At 45.7% G+C, this 16,375-nt stretch overlaps 2 protein-coding genes and 1 long non-coding RNA gene across 6 annotated transcripts in view; 1 reads left to right on the top strand and 2 right to left on the bottom strand.

Annotated features, from left to right (window-relative positions):
* Positions 1 to 694, bottom strand: part of LOC135439343 (uncharacterized) — a 130,213-nt gene extending 129,519 nt beyond the window's left edge. The window contains exon 1 of the long non-coding RNA XR_010438037.1: positions 599 to 694. This is a non-coding gene — a long non-coding RNA (uncharacterized LOC135439343). The remainder of the gene's footprint in view (positions 1 to 598) is intronic.
* On the top strand, positions 49 to 9,019 carry PDZ-GEF (PDZ domain-containing guanine nucleotide exchange factor). 4 transcript variants are annotated; one of them, XM_064698038.1, is made up of 9 exons: positions 64 to 172; positions 231 to 412; positions 1,697 to 1,826; positions 1,916 to 2,164; positions 2,250 to 6,000; positions 6,384 to 6,533; positions 6,917 to 7,432; positions 7,998 to 8,112; positions 8,177 to 9,019. In XM_064698038.1, exons 3-8 carry the CDS (start codon positions 1,797 to 1,799, stop codon positions 8,063 to 8,065), a joined length of 4,764 nt encoding a protein of 1,587 aa, XP_064554108.1. In that variant the 5' UTR covers positions 64 to 172; positions 231 to 412; positions 1,697 to 1,796; the 3' UTR covers positions 8,066 to 8,112; positions 8,177 to 9,019. The 4 variants fall into 4 exon arrangements, with proteins under 4 accessions (XP_064554109.1, XP_064554111.1, XP_064554112.1 ...); XM_064698039.1 differs by lacking the exon at positions 231 to 412 and having other exon boundaries at positions 49 to 172; XM_064698041.1 differs by having other exon boundaries at positions 58 to 257.
* A 1,034-nt stretch (positions 9,020 to 10,053) lies between these two features.
* Pez lies at positions 10,054 to 15,796 on the bottom strand. The gene is made up of 7 exons (XM_064698037.1): positions 15,408 to 15,796; positions 12,477 to 14,490; positions 11,524 to 12,418; positions 11,236 to 11,454; positions 11,001 to 11,177; positions 10,616 to 10,939; positions 10,054 to 10,560 (listed from the first exon to the last, which is right to left on the bottom strand). Exons 1-7 carry the CDS (start codon positions 15,490 to 15,492, stop codon positions 10,432 to 10,434), a joined length of 3,843 nt encoding a protein of 1,280 aa, XP_064554107.1. The 5' UTR covers positions 15,493 to 15,796; the 3' UTR covers positions 10,054 to 10,431.
* Positions 15,797 to 16,375: the final 579 nt, after the last annotated feature.

Genomic DNA, 16,375 nt, shown 5'->3' with positions numbered 1-16,375 from the left:
CTCTGTTAACACAAGTATCGACTTGCCACCACACCACAGTCAATCGAAATCTGCTGGGGCAACACTGGTGTGACGACGAGACCCATTGTGCATTTTTTCTAAATTAAAATGGCATATGCAAGCCAAAAGTTTGTTAAATAAAGTGCTATACGGTGTACGAAAGTGATTGCAGGTATGCTGCAAATAAATTAAAGAACAGAAACGGTGTTTTTCAAGCATCAACATAGCAGGTTTTCTGCATGAAAAACTATGCGCGTGTGAGTGAAATTCCAACAATGCGCAGGGAACAAGCTGGCTAAAATTTCTTTATGCAAAGCGTACGCAACAAAAAAGAAGCTAGCGATCAAGCAACGCGAAGGCCAGGAAAAAATTATACTTGGTTGTGTATGTGTGGCGGCGTATATAAAAACAAGTGCGTATAATTAGCGAGTGCAGCAACAAGCGTTGTACATACATACATATACATATAATTTTAAGACAGCCCACATCAAATCATTGAACTGTACAAGCACGCCCATATTTAGTGTATGTGTGAAACACCAGATTTGCTTGCGTGTATGAGTGCCAGTGTATGCGTTGGACAGTGTTTATTTATTACACTTTGATTTTGCAATAAGTTGCTCTTGTTGCTGTAATGGGCGCTTATCCAGCGAACGGAAGTCGTCGCCTACAATTTTCGTGTTTTCATTTTATTATAATACACATACACACACAAAAAAAAACAATCAAACAGTCACACATACATACACATGCATATATACCCACACGCTTTTACAGTTGCCGTCGGCGGCGGCGTCGGCGTCAGCAGCGCAGACTCAATTGCATGAGAATTTTTTTTATTTCTCTTCGTGTTTTTGTTTTACATTTTGTTTTGTGGTCGTCGGCGCGCAGCGTTGACTTAATTTATTGGCAGCATTGTTGCTGCTGCGCCTGCTGAAAATGAAAGTGTGTTAGTATGTATGTGTGCATGTATGTACTGCAAATTGCGAGCCCAGTTAAACAAAAGCAAAAAACAAACAAACAAACAAAATTAACCAATAAAATCTCACAGCCGTTTTTTCTATGAGATTTAAGAGATTTAATTTTTTGTTGCTTAATTAGGTGAATTTTGCTCAAAACAGAAAGCCTTTTGCAGTTTTGTAAGAGTTACAACTTAAAAAAAAAAGTAATAATATTTGAAAATATGCCTAGGTATTTGCACATGCGAAACGCTATAATTATTCTCTCTAAAACCATAATAAGGTCTGACTTGGAAGCTATTAATTTATTACTTTTTTTTTATATTTATAGTTCTATATAACTAGTTTACATTAATTAGTTTAGCTCAACTTTTTGCTGAGTTGACTAGAGCCTAGAGCAAAATATACTGGTGTCCACATAATACAGTGGTGTCTACACAAATGGGAAGACACACTTTTTTGTGCAAAAATTAATTTAATATTTATAATAATATATATATAAATTTTTTTTTTGGATAACATCAATTAAATTTGTATATAAACTAATAATAATTAATGTTTAAATGCTTTAAAAATAGCAAGTTCAATAATAGTGTATATTTTTAAATTAATTTCTATACTTTTTAATCACGTCAAATGCCAGCTTTGCTACGCCCCCGTGCCGTTTCCCCCTTAACGTAAAAAAAAATAGAAACATTTTTATACCGTAGTTAATTTTAATGCTTTTTTCTTTTCAGCTTAATCACAAGGTCTAAAGTTCAGCACATATCACCCAACTGATTGGCATGCCGTAGCTGCAGTAGCAGTAGCAGCAGCAGCAGCATTAGCAGCGCCTTAATGGATCCATATCATCATATCAGACATCATGTGAGTGTCATCTTGAATCTTGTATAGTGCATTGTATGTCTATTAAGAACTTCCTTTTGATCGTATGCTGTCTGCCTCTTTCCTTGCAGTATCCACCCACTAGCACAGCCAGCTCAACCGTGGTTGGCAGCGGCACCACCGGCTCAATAAATCGACCAGAATTGCATCAAAAATGCAATCGTGGCTCGCACTCGAGTGACACAAGTTCGGCGTACAGCGGCAGCGATACAATGGCCTCTGTCTATGGATCATCACTGGAGGCCGAGGAGATTGATCTCTCCGGCCTCGTTGAGTCTGTGGTGGACTCTGATGAGGAGGATCTTGCCGAGAGCATGGATGTGAGTTGGTCATATCGAACAAAATAGAATTATCTTCAAATGATTTTGTGTTTGCTTTTGCTAATATTGTGTCCTGTCGCCACAGAGCCTCAATGTGCGTGATGCCGTACGCGATTGTCTCGAGAAGGATCCGTCAGAGCGCAGCGAAGATGATGTGGAAATACTGCTGGAGTTCACGCAGGGCCTCAAGGCATTCACAAACATAACGCTGGCGGTGCGACGCGCCCTCTGCTCAGTGATGGTGTTCGCTGTGGTTGACAAGGCCGGCACAGTGGTCATGTCCGATGGCGAGGAGCTGGATTCCTGGTCTGTGCTAATCAATGGCGCCGTGGAAATCGAGCATGCGAATGGCACACGCGAAGAGCTCCAAATGGGCGATTCTTTTGGCATATTGCCCACGATGGATAAACTATATCATCGCGGCGTGATGCGCACCAAATGCGATGATTGTCAATTTGTGTGCATCACACAAACCGATTACTATCGCATTCAGCATCAGGGCGAGGAGAATACGCGCAGGCATGAGGATGAACAGGGACGCATTGTAATGGTCACCGAACTGCGCTCCATTGGCGGCAGCGGTGCGGAGAGCGCAACCACAACAGGCAGCGGCTCGGCAGCCACTGCTCATTTGAATACAAAGCGCGGTCATGTGGTTATCAGAGGCACACCTGAGCGACTGCTGCAACAGCTTGTCGAGGAGAACTCGATGACGGATCCGACATATGTGGAGGATTTCCTGCTAACGCATCGCATTTTCATACATAACCAGCAAGAGGTAACCAGAAAGCTATTACACTGGTTCGATCTGGAGCAACTGGATTCGCACAAAACCCAAGAGTTGCGGGATCGTGTTACCCGCGTCGTGCTGCTCTGGGTGAACAATCATTTCACAGATTTTGAGGCTGACCACGAAATGATGGAGTTCCTGGAGATCTTTGAGGCTGGCCTGGAAAGCAAAAAGCTGCTAAGTCAGCTCCGTTTACTGCACATCGCGTGTGCAGCCAAAGCGCGCATGCGCAGTTGCATTTTAACGCGCTCCTCACGCGACGAACCACTCAATTTCCAAATCATTGGCGGCTACGAGCTGCGCGGCGTGGCCGCTGCCACGGGCAATGCCTCGGTAGGCATTTACATATCGCACGTGGAGCCTGGTTCGAAGGCTCAGGATGTGGGCCTCAAGCGTGGCGATCAGATACACGAGGTTAATGGCCAATCGTTGGATCATGTGACCAGCAAGCGTGCACTGGAACTACTCACGGGCACCACGCATTTGAGCATTCAGGTGAAAAGCAATTTGCTGGGCTTCAAGGAAATTATGCAGGCACTGGAGCATGGCAGCGGCAGCAGCTCTGCAGGCGGTGGCATCAGCTCCACCGGCAGCGGCAACGGCAGCTTTAAAAGCTTGCGCAGTCCACGGCGCATTTGCGCCAACGATATTGCCAAGCTGCATGGACGCAGCGACAGCACCACCGAGGAGCTAACCAATCGTGCGCACATGGTGCGCCTTAGTTCCGTGGACATGCTACTGGATCAGCCGGACTGTGCGCCACCTCAGACGCCGCCGGTGAGTGCGGGCAGCGGCAATATGGCTTCTAATTTTATGCAACAGTTGCTGCAAAGCGTCAATTCAAATTCGGCCAAAAAGTGCAGCGCTGAGGACAGCAAACCAGGAGGCTTTATGACGCTGGCGCCCAAGCGGCGACTGCAGAAAGCCTTAGCCAAAATGAATCTACTCAACAAACAGCAGCAGCCGCACGTGGGCGGCAGCCTGAACGACAGCTCCGACACGCTGCTCAATGAGCCGCAGTCCAAGGCAAAGCTATCGGCCGCCAGTTCTGGCAGCAGCAGCTGCCATTCCACAAATGGTGTCTGCACTACCAGCGGGCGCCTTTATCAGTCGCAATCTAATCCGGATCTGAGCAGTCTCAATTATGACAATAGCGGCGATCCAAGCGCCACGCTGCAAGTCAACTATTTGCAGGCGCACTTGCATCGCCCCTCCGCTGCCAGCACGCTCACAAGCAGCTCAATGCTGCCGCCCGACTATCCGGAGCATGTGCTCAAGGTGTACAAATCGGATCAGACATGCAAATACGTGCTCATCTACAAGGAGACTACGGCGCACGAGGTGGTCATGTTGACGCTGCAAGAGTTTGGCATACACGATCCCAGCTCGAACTTCTCGCTGTGTGAGGTGAGCGTCGGGGAAGGCGGCATGGTAAAGCAGCGTCGTTTGCCGGATCAGCTGCAAAATCTGGCGGAGCGCATCAGCTTTGCGGCACGCTATTATCTCAAGCTAAACGACAGCACCGAGCCGCTGGTGCCGGACGAACTGGCCTTGGAGCTGGTGCGTGAGTCGGGTGTACATTTCCTACAGCTCAATGCCTACGAGCTGGCCATACAGTTGACGCTGCAAGATTTCGCCAACTTTCGCCAAATCGAGTCCACGGAATACATTGATGAGCTCTTCGAGCTGCAGTCCAAGTACGGTGTGCCCATGCTGAGCAAGTTCTCCGAGCTGGTGAATCGCGAAATGTTTTGGGTGGTCAGCGAAATCTGTGCCGAACACAATATCGTGCGTCGCATGAAGATCGTGAAGCAGTTCATCAAGATTGCGCGCCACTGCAAGGAGTGCCGCAATTTCAACTCCATGTTTGCCATCATTTCGGGTCTGGGCCATGGCGCCGTCTCGCGCCTGCGCCTCACCTGGGAGAAGCTGCCCTCGAAGTATCAGCGTTTGTTCAATGATCTGCAGGACCTGATGGATCCATCGCGCAATATGTCCAAATACAGGCAGCTGGTCTCCGCAGAGCTGCTCGCTCAGCATCCCATCATACCGTTCTATCCCATTGTCAAAAAGGATCTTACCTTCATACATCTGGGCAATGATACGCGGGTGGATGGTTTGATTAATTTCGAGAAACTGCGCATGCTGTCCAAGGAGGTGCGTCTATTGACGCACATGTGCAGCTCACCATATGATCTGTTGGCCATATTGGAGCTGAAGGGTCAAACGCCCTCCAATGCGCTCTTCTCGCTCAATCAGATGTCCGCCTCGCAGAGCAATGCAGCTGCCGGCACGGTAATTGCTGCCAACGCTGGACAGGCTACGATCAAGCGGCGCAAGAAATCGACGGCGGCTCCTAATCCCAAAAAAATGTTCGAAGAGGCGCAAATGGTGCGTCGCGTCAAGGCCTATTTGAACAGTCTCAAAATCCTAAGTGATGAGGATCTGCTGCATAGGCTCTCGCTCGAATGTGAGCCACCGCACGGCTCCACCTATTCGGGCAGCATTTCGCATGGCAACAGTTCGCATCGCAGCGCAGGCAGCGGCAGCATTGGTGGTGGCACCGGCGGCGGCACTGGCACCGGCAGCATCAATGCCGGCGGCGATCAGCTCAGCATTTATTCGCACACCAGCTCCAGTTCGGCGCCTAATTCATCGCTGTCGCTGCGCAAGCGACATCCCAGCTCCCCGACGCTCTCGACAACCAGCTCGACGAGCTCCACCAGCGATCATCAGCGTCAGCGCCAGCAGATGCACAATAATGGACCCAAATTTGGTACTGCCTCGCCGCAGGCGGTCAAAAAAATGCTCTCCCTGTCCGAATCCTCAAAGATACGCCCGCATCAGCCATTCGTGCCGCGTCATAGCTCCGCTCTGCCTGGCGTCATCCCGCCGCTGCATCATCTGCATGCAGCGCATGGCTTCAGCACGCCCGTCGTCAGTGGAGGAGCCGTCGTTGCAGCTGCTGCTGTCTCAGCGGGCGTGGCCAATGCACAATGTACGCCCAGTCCCAGTCCGTGTGCCCATCGACGCTTGGCATCTGGAGGTAAGCATAAGACAAATATCAATTACTTAATCCACGGCCGGGTGGATTAGCGTTCCGGGAAAGTGCTGGCAGATTAAAAAAATGGAAAATCCGTAATGCATTTACTGAGAGTTCTTAGGAAAAACAATCGACTGGTGCTTTTAAAAAGAAAATATAATAAAGTGGGATCTCAGTAGTTAAACCAAAAATGACGCTCATTAGAATGTGGTTAGGCTCAGAAATAATAGGAATCCATTTGGGTATTTTTTTCTGTAAAACAAAAACAACTTTTAATAGTTCATGTAATTAAATCTATCTCGTGAGCCCGCTTTTCCACATCTGTGAGACAGTTCGTACATCATTAATCAATCTATTAATTTTCTTCTATTTTTTCTATTTTTCAGGCAACATAATGCCGACACGTGCGATACACGAGCGTTCCCATTCGGATACGCCCGCCCCGCCGCCGCCTTTGCCCTCCGTGGATCTATCGCTGGAGAGCAGCAGTGTGACGACATTTCGTGACTTGCCGCTGCGAAAATCCGTGACTTCCGGTAAGTGAGACGCGTTAAGCTCTTTGATGTAAACTCGCCCACGTCATAAACTAAACGCTTAGCGCTGCCTACTAAAACCTAGGTTCCATTCTAGCTCATAGTTAATAATAGTGCTTAATTGTAGCTTAATTTTAGTTAGCCTCGCTAGTTGCGCCTAAGTACACCCCGCTCCATGCTTGCAATTTGGCCGATTTTTTATATATATATATACAATGGTGGTTGGTTATCGCTGCTTCGGCATTTGGTTGTTGGTCTCTCACATTGCTTTATACATACACACACACAAACACGCAAAAACACACCCACACACACCACACACAGACTGTGGCACACTTTTAGCTACTTTTACTCTACTCTCATCGCCACAAACAAACACCCAACAGGTTCAGTTTCATCGTGTGACAGCGGACACGGCTCCTACGCCCAGCAGCAGCAGCAGCCGCACCATCAACAACACCACTTGACATACCAACAGCAACAACAACAACAACAGCAGCAGCAGCAACAAATAGTACACAATGAACCGTCGCCGCCCGTTTACACGGCTGCGGATTGCCGCCTCTTGCAGCAAATTTCAAACAATGCCGTCACGCGGAACTTGAATAGTCCCTGCCAGAGCACCAGCACACCACCCAGCACACCCACACCACCACCACCAACACTACAGCAACAACAACAACAACTACTAGCACCACCACCGCCACCAACAGCTGCTTCCATACAGCCACCACAGCTTCCTGCACCGCCAGCGCCTTATTTGCATATGCGCAGCCACCAGCAACTGCAGCAAATACAACAGCAATTGGCCATGCCGCCACCACCGCCACCGGTCTACACCAGCAGCCTATACAGTCATCATCATAGCAATGCCACAAGCAGACACCTAAACCACATGCATGGTAAGTCGAGTCGAGTCGAGCCGAGCCGAGCCGAGCTGAGCTGAGCTGAGCAGGGACTGGAAACGCTGACCACCAAAGCAGCGGCAAATGCAACGCAAGAGCAACTGGGGCATGAGATTTAGGATACGATTCGATAGGATATATATAGAAGGCCTGGGTGAAGGACGTGCCGTGCGTCTATATATATATATCGCCCCCTCTCATTAGTGAAATTATTATTATGAGTATGTTAGTCAAATACGAGAGTCATTTATGTACTCACTCAACAAGTTTCTTACAAAAAAGCTGCGCTCATTTATCAGAATTTGCGAGCTATTAAAATAGTAAGAAATGGATAGGCAGATAAATGGATACATTATGTCAAAGCACTATTAAAAAACATAAACTGGGGCTCATTTGTAACTACATTAGATCAGATATATATAAAATAAGTAATATAAAAACGTCAAGAAGTTAACAAAAATTTATACATATCCGTAATACGTGATTTTCACATATATATATTTACTAAACTTGATCAAGCAATTTACTAAATTAATGTTCATTTAATATTGTTCTTCTGCAGGTGGTCCGCCAAATTTTATGGATAGCACCAAGTGTACCATATGCCCCATGCCACCCATGAATCAATAAAAATCAAACTGTGCTGTTTTAACTACTAAATGTTAATTTAATTAGTTGTGAGTACAATAACAATTCAATCCCAACTGTAAATACTAACTAATGGTACTCTTTATCTTGCAGCATATATAAATATATATACGCCAAAATTTGTTAATGGTTGTGGATTCCATGTCACCAGCAAGAAACACAAATTCACACATTACATGATATACACACACACACACGCATCTATACACAATTGTGGCACACCCATCGAAGAGATGTTGCCCCCCAAAAAAAACGCACACACAAACATGTGCGTATTCCATTTATAATTTCTATCCGTTAACGTTCGAATACCCAATTGTCACGTATTCTTAGATTAGAAGCCTAAAGTTTAGTTATGCTTTATGTTTTAAGTGGCTTATGATTAATTTTAATTTAGCACAATTCTTTGTAAACATTTTCCTCAAAAACTTACTCAAAAAACAAAAAAAAAGAATAAGGAATCATCCCCAAGTTGTTGCCTTCTCATCACGCATCAAAAGAAACGTCTGCAGGCAGACCAAACCAGCAGACCCAATCAAAAACATTTGCAATCAAAAAACTCTTTTGAAGACTTTCAGTCGGCATAAAAAACAAAAATAATAATAAATTTGCCCAGCACAACAGTAATAATAACTATATTAATAATAATAATGATAATAATGTAAAGAAAGAGACGCGGCCGACTCAATCTATTGTATTCCATTTATGTATACCTTAGCTCTATATATATATACATATATACAAGTTAGTTTTATCTATACATACACATACGTATACATATGCAAAGTAATGATAAAACCTTCGCTCCGATTCCAAATATTTAGTTTTTAAGCCGAGAGATTTTTTCGAATATTTTTCAAGCGTTGTATTTACTATTATTTACTCTACACATAAAAGACAAATGCAACTTATGTAAAAACAAAAAAACAAAACAAACAACCCAAGAACAAGAAAAGACAAACCTAGACAAGAAAAATGAAAGTACAAGCAAATCGAAACCAACCAGAAACAAGAACAAGTAAACAAAAACCTGAGACTTGAACATCCACATAATATACATGTAATAATAATATGAATAATTTTTTTGTAAACATATTCTTCTCGCACGTTAAGGACTCCAATATTTTTGTGTGTATGCGATTGCCTGTTATATACATAAATATACATAATATGAATATATATACATACATTGACTATATACAAGAAATCTCTACATATATATTTATATATATATATACAAACCTGAACAAAGTGCAGCCCAACTAGCTTAATTTTTGTGCAGCATCAATTTAAGTTTCGCTTCTACAAATTCAACAAAACAAAAAAAAAAAAAACAAATCAAAGCTCTAAATGTTTAATGTATACTTGTGCTCTTTTATGTTTAAGTTAAGATTAACCAAGAAAATTTTGCTTTTTATGGCTTAAAAGAAAATTAAATGTAAAGCAACGAATTCAATTAAAATTAAAGTAAAAATCTCATTAAATGTTACTGCGCTTAAACGCGAATTTGAATGCTCTTCTCTAAAGTTGGAAAGATCTTAAAGTGGTTCGAAAAGCACAAAAAAGCTACGTTTGATTATTTACAAATAGATGAAAGATATCGCTTCTGATATTTTTACCTAATTAAACTTTCACTTTTATTTACTCTTTCAATTTGTTCTAATCTTTTTAAATCACAGCAAATTTATCATTTGATGATTTCCAACTTTAGAAAAGAGCAAAAGCCTGAAGAAACCCAAAACAAACAAAAAATTGCGCAATAAATTAAAATGTAATATTAACTTGCTTCTAAATAAAATATTTACAAATCATTTTAATTAAAAACAACAACTTTATGTAATTCATTTAAGCTTCAAAATGCATGTGTATTATATATATGTCATATATATGTATAATATATTAAAAATTACATTGGAAAAACAGAAAAATAAATACATACAGTATTTAAAAACTAAAATGAAAACGCTGAATTTTTGATTAAAATTGTATAATTTTTATTGCTTTGCGTTGCGTTATGCATATCAATTGGTTCATTAAAAAGAATGTATAAATAATTTGGCTTTAAACCTAAGCACTATGATTAATACAAAATTGGTTTTGCATTGGGTGGAGCGCTTAAATTTTGGTAACAAATTCTGAATCTTAGGATCACAAAGTAATTTGACAATATGATCATAGTATGGTGGTTAGTAGCTGCTCCATATTGGAAAATCGTGGTACCTATTATTACATGAAAAATATGAAACCTAGTCTTTGTGGTTACCCAAAAGTTGTTCGTTTTCTTTTCTCTCTCGTTATTCATAAGGTTAGGCTTAAATGAGAAATACTATTAGAGCAAGTGATTCAGTTTAGATTAACCGCGTGCGCTTCAGATAGGTAATGAGCAGATTATATATAAACTTATATTGCGCTAACGATGGTATAATGCTGTCCCGCTGATGTCGCAGCTGTCCAATGACGCGCGGTATGTCCAAGTCCTGCAGGAGATAAAACATGAATTACTTCCCATTTATTTCTCAATTTATAGCTCACCTCATTGTGATCCAGCGTATAGAGCAATAGATCAGCTGTCAGTGTAACGCCCGAACGTCCGCCACCTTCCAGGCAGTGTATGAGCACCGGCGGATTTGTGTTGTGTCCCGGTGGCACCTCGTGCGTGGATGCCAATCTAACCGAATTGAGTTCCTCGAGAAAGTCGAGAAAGTGATTGACATCACGTGGACAATTCTGCTCCGCCCAGTCAGCGTATTGTAGATGCCACACGGATCGATAGCGACGCGATGGTGCATGATACAAACGCAATTTGCTGGTCGTGCAGCGATCTGTGGTTTGTGAGAATTCCTGATACACCTGGAACTGCAAGCAAAAACAAACTTGGTTAACTCTGGCCAGCTGCTGCAATTGCTGGGCTACTTACATGTCCAAACTCCATGCCCTCCTGACTGCTGCGCGGTATGTAGCTAATATCCTCCGTCAGCTGCACCACCAGGTAAACATCCGCCTCCCACACGCATTGCCAGAAGATGCGCATCGTTTGCGACTCCTGCGGTGATTGGGCTACAATATAAAATCGCTGCTTCGTGCCGACGGTGGCCTGCAAAAATAAAGCTTGAATAAGTAAAGATCTTATTAAACAAATTGAAAAAGCCCACCGATATATATGAGGCATTCACATAGCCATGGCGATTGTCCATGGATGGCGTCAGACGCACGCGGTTATCATCATATGGCAGAAAATTGGGATCATGATTCTTAAGTTCGTTCTCCTCCAGCAACGCACAGTCGTATTGCGCATGCTCACGTCTCTTCGGTATGCGCTCGAACTCCATAAAGAGCTGTGCATCCTGCAGTTTATCGTTTAATATCTGGCACTGCAAGATCAATTCAAATATCATGTTAATTTTTACAATTTTATCAACTGATTCATTCGCTAAGTTTACCAATTTATCCTTTGAATACTGCCCCGATATGGGCTGCGGCTTGCTAACACCCGTCGACCAACGATGCGGCAGATTGAGATCGTCCTGGGCCAGCTTCATTTTCGTTGCCAGCTTGGCATGCTGAGCGGCTGTGCTGGCCTTCTCTCTGCCGAGCGTGGCAGACTTTTGTTTATCGGGTGTTTTGCTGCGCGACAAAATGTTCCAACGCCGGCGACGCTTCACTTCCTTGCTAGCCGACGAGGAGCCGGTGGTATCCAGCGTGGAGTTGAACATGGAAGACGTGGACGCAGATGTATTGGCAGACAGATTCATGGCACTAAATTGCTGATGCAACAACGAGTCGCCCGCTGGCGATATCACATCGACCGTCGACTTGTTCAGGCTGGCCGACGAGCGATGCTGACGCGGCGGCGCCGTGGCACCAATTGCGGGCGCGGCGCTGGCAGCGCGTGCCGCACGCTGCGGTGCCTGTGGCTCCAGGAACTGCAGCTCCGTGCTGGCCGCACGATCGGCGCCGTATTTCTTAATATTCCTGGTAATCTCATCGTCCGCCTGAGCATTGACGGTCAGCGTAACCACATTGTTGTTGCTGTTGTTCTTATTGGAGTTGGCATGCCGTGCAGCGGGCACGGGCGCCACGCCCGGCGGCGCTGATTGTATGGAGGAGGCCCGTTGCCGCATGCCGTCTGCATTGGCATTGCCGCCGCCGCCGCTGCTGCCACCGCTGGCACGCTGCGGCACCGGCAGCGGCAGCGGCACATTCTCATAGATGGGCTCAATGGAGCCGTTCATGGCGCTGCGCTGCAATGGCGTCGGTGTCGTAGCCGCCGGCTGTGGACTGCTCGCCGGCGGTGGCGCCGAGCTGCGATAGCCGCTGGGCGGCAGAGTGGGTGAGCTGCAAGAGGAATGGCCAAATATTAACTGAATTGGATGAGAGAATGGTTTCGAATTACCTCTGAACAGCTGCTGCTGCGGCGGCGGCCTGACTCATCGCCGACTGACGCAGCTGGGACATAATAGACGGCTGCTCCTCGATCATGTTGAGGTTCTCGAAGGTGCCATGTGGCGGCAGATACGGCTGCGAGTGGCCCATGTGGCCAATGTACGGATACTGATGCAGCATTGTGGCGCCCGAGGATGTGGGCACATTGTTGCCATGGACACCGCCGGCAGCGCCGGCCAACGCCACAAACTGACCGCCGTTGAGCAGATTGCGATTGGACACCAGATCGGGCGATGAGCCGGACACATAATTGCGATAACCCTGCAGCGAACGCGGCGTGGCCACAGCCAAATCCGGCGTAGACGAGGAGCTCAGCCGGTTCACCGGATACGGCGGCGGCGCCTTGTGCCGCATCATGTGCATGCGCTGCGACAGCTCCAAATAGGCAGCCGGCTGCTGCTGCTGTTGCTGTGTCTGGTATAAATTGAGATGATGATGATGTGCATGCAATGCAGCCGCCGGCTGCGCGACATCCGGATAACGATGCGCCGCCGTCAAATGATGTCCAAACAGCAGGCTATCGCCATAGACAGCCGGATTGTGAACGTCGGGCTGGGAGCCCGCATAGTAGGCGGCCGCATTGCCGGGCGTCGCCAGCGCCAGGGCCACATTATGCAGATCGGCGGAGGGCGTGCGATATTTGAGCTGTACGGCCGTCTCGTAGTCCGGTGCGGGCCGATAGGTGGGCAGCATGGCCTTGAGGCGCTCCCGTTCGTGTGTCTCCGTGCTGCTGTTGTTGTTGTTGCTGCCGTTGTTGTTGTTGTTGTGATGCAACATGCTGTTGCTGCTGTGCAAATTGTTGTTGCTCAAATCCAAACAGCTGCTGCTCTGGCCCAGCAGCTGGCTGTGACTGGCGGCCAGCGAAATGTTCGACGAGAGCATCTGCTGCTGCTGCTGCTGTTGTTGTTGTTGTTGCTGCAACTGTTGCTGCTGCTGTTGTTGTTGTTGCAATTGCTGCTGCTGCTGCAACTGTTGCTGCTCCGCGGCCGCCACGTAATCATACTCCACATAGCCGACACTATCGCCACCCAGTGTGTGTCCATTGCTGCTCTCCATGTCGGCGCCGACGCTGCTGCCCAAGCTGGAGGGCGTATCCGTGTCTATGTAGCGCTTGAAGAACTTGTGCTGCATGATGCACAGCTTCCAGAAGTAGCGTGCTATGTCCGCCTCGCTGAAGATGAAGCTGCCGACAATGCTGCCGTCGCCGTCGAGCTTGTTCTGCTCGATTTTAATGGTGCGCTTGTCAATGGTCACCGTGTGGAACTCCTTCCAGGGGAAATACTGCCTGCCGTTGTCCGCATTCACAACCATCCCGTTGATGGCCAAGCCGAGCAGCAGATCGTTGCCCAGCGTATCCTTGGCCGGGAAGCGCTCCTCGCCATAGCCGTCCAGCTGCTGGCAGCATTGTATGTACATCTCCTCCGCCTGGCTCTGATTCAGATGCGCCAGGCCCGCATGCTGCTGCAGCACCTCCATGATGAGGCCGTCCAGCATGCTGTCGTCGTTGGCCAGGCCCTGCATATTACGCGGCAGCACCAGCGATTTCTTCAGATAATCCTTGGACTGCTTGTCGCCCTGATAGCTGTCATATTCCGCCTGGCGGCAGTAGAGCGCCAGCAGTATGGCCGTCCGTATGTCGCAGGCGATGCGCCCCTCGTAGATGTCGCTCTTCAGCTGGAGGAAGTAATAGAAGCGTGTCGCCTCATCGTTCAGATGCCGCACACCGGTCGTCACATAGTGGCGCACACGCAGATACATTTTATTGTCCGCTCCATATTTGACCAGCTGGCGACTGAGCGAACGCTCCAAGTCCAGCCATTTGTATTCGTCCTCCTTGTCCTTGACCAAATAGCGCAGACCAAAGAATTCCGGCTGCTGGATATACAGACGCTGGCACACATTGTCCAGGCACTCCTGGCCCTTGCTCTCCGAGCTGATGGTGCAGTCGACGGTGCTCGAGGTATCTGGCAAGTAAGAGATACACAAATATAACTATATAATGGATAAAACGTGCGCAGATAAACCCCGAAACCATAACGGCGGCAACAACAACGCTTGGCAACACAGCACGCGCAAATATGCTAATGTACACACAGATATTTTTTCGTTGTCTAATCGTTTTTTGTTTTTTTGGATTGCGTTTTTATTGAGCCACAACGGAAATCGTTGGGGTATCTTTTTGTTTACAGGGCGCGCACTGTTAGTTAGCAGAGCGCGCCTGCTGACATGACACTTGCCTAAAGTGGGGGATGCACGGATGGATTAATCTGATGCGTTAAATATATATTAATCACTTACTAGAACAGCCTAACATATGCTATATATAGAAATTTATTACAATTACATTTTTAGTCAATATAATCAAGTTGTGGCTTTAAGCACATGTCATTTTAGCACAAGGCAAATAACTGTCAACTGTTAACAGGCGGCGCCTGTTAACTGCTTTACAGTGGCGCAACAAGTCAAATAGAAAAAAATGCCGTATTTGTTGTTGCTATCGTTGATTTGTTTTGACAAAAAGCGAATTCCAAAAAACTGGTCATAACGAATGCCGTCGCCGTTGCTGTTGCCAAGATAAACGCACGGCTTATCTGCCGTTGTTGGCCTTATAAAAATAACACACACAATTATGTGTTTCCAATTAAAAACGCGAAAATGAGTAAATAAATCAACAAGTGTAAAAAGCCTGACGACAGCTGCGTTTCTTGTTGCTGTTAACGGCGACTCATAGACTCGTGCAATCGAAAACTTGTACACTTGTGAGGGGTGCCGTTGTTATTGATAGTCTTCTTCTTTCCCTTGTTCTTGTTGCTGTTGTTCTGATACGCCCCCACACGCGTATACGCACACACACACACACACACAATATACACACACTCACCTAGCAAATGATGCACATTTATAACAAATAAATTTTTGGACGTCACATTATATTGTCGACATTTTTTAAAGAATTTCAAAGGCATTTCCGTGCCGTTGTGTGTTTGGAGCTATACGCAAGACACGCTGCTGCTGTGGGCTTTGGCTGAGGTGTTGCTGTTGTTGGCCAGCAGGTACCAACGACATTTGCATGTAAATTACACAATTGGATTTTGTTGGTTGTTGATTTTTTCAAGCTGTTTGTCTACAGCTTGTAAGGCACTTTGAATCGAACACAGTCGTGTACACGTTAAGCATTAAAATTAAATAATTAAAACTTATTTAAAGTCGTTGCAAAAAATAAATAAAAAAGAGTTAACAGAAAAACTAAAACGAAAGAGTAGTTTGGTAGTGGTATCGAATATGCGAGTGAGTACAATGGCTAGCAGTTAGAGATGTGCGATATACCCCAACTTAACAGCGAGCTGTTAAGCTTGCGTGAGTATTATCCGTGTTAACCGTGAATAAAGTGCTAGCAAATCAATAAAGATGTACTACTGTTTTAAATAGATTAAATTTATTCTGCATAAATTATTAATTGACATTTATGAATAATTTCATTTAATAAGCATTTTCGTGAATATGTTAACAGCACACCTGTTACTTTAATTTTACTCTAACAGAATAGTTACTCCACAAGCATCAGCGTTTTGCTCGTTCTCTTAAGATCTGCATACTCGGCTTAGCTGAGTAAGTTTCGTTAAGTGTGCTCACTGAACGATTGTCCAGTGATGAACGGCTGCAGAACCACTTGAGTAACAATAACAACAGTATCGCATTGTTCAGGCTGCCGATCGGACGTAGTTTTTTGTCTATTACTGCAGCGAATTAAGCACCAACTGTTCATCAATTTATTTCATTACAATCAGTTTAACTTTAACCGCACACCGATACGGGCCTTCTCCACGAGCAACAGCTGGTCGAACACGT

This window comes from Drosophila montana, unplaced genomic scaffold, assembly GCF_035044405.1.
Source record: "Drosophila montana isolate Dmon_TW-CO22-7 unplaced genomic scaffold, ASM3504440v1 contig_402_1, whole genome shotgun sequence".
NCBI classification, from domain to species: Eukaryota; Metazoa; Arthropoda; class Insecta; order Diptera; family Drosophilidae; genus Drosophila; species Drosophila montana.
Note: the sequence above shows the minus strand (reverse complement) of the source record. Positions and strands in the feature narration are given on the sequence as shown.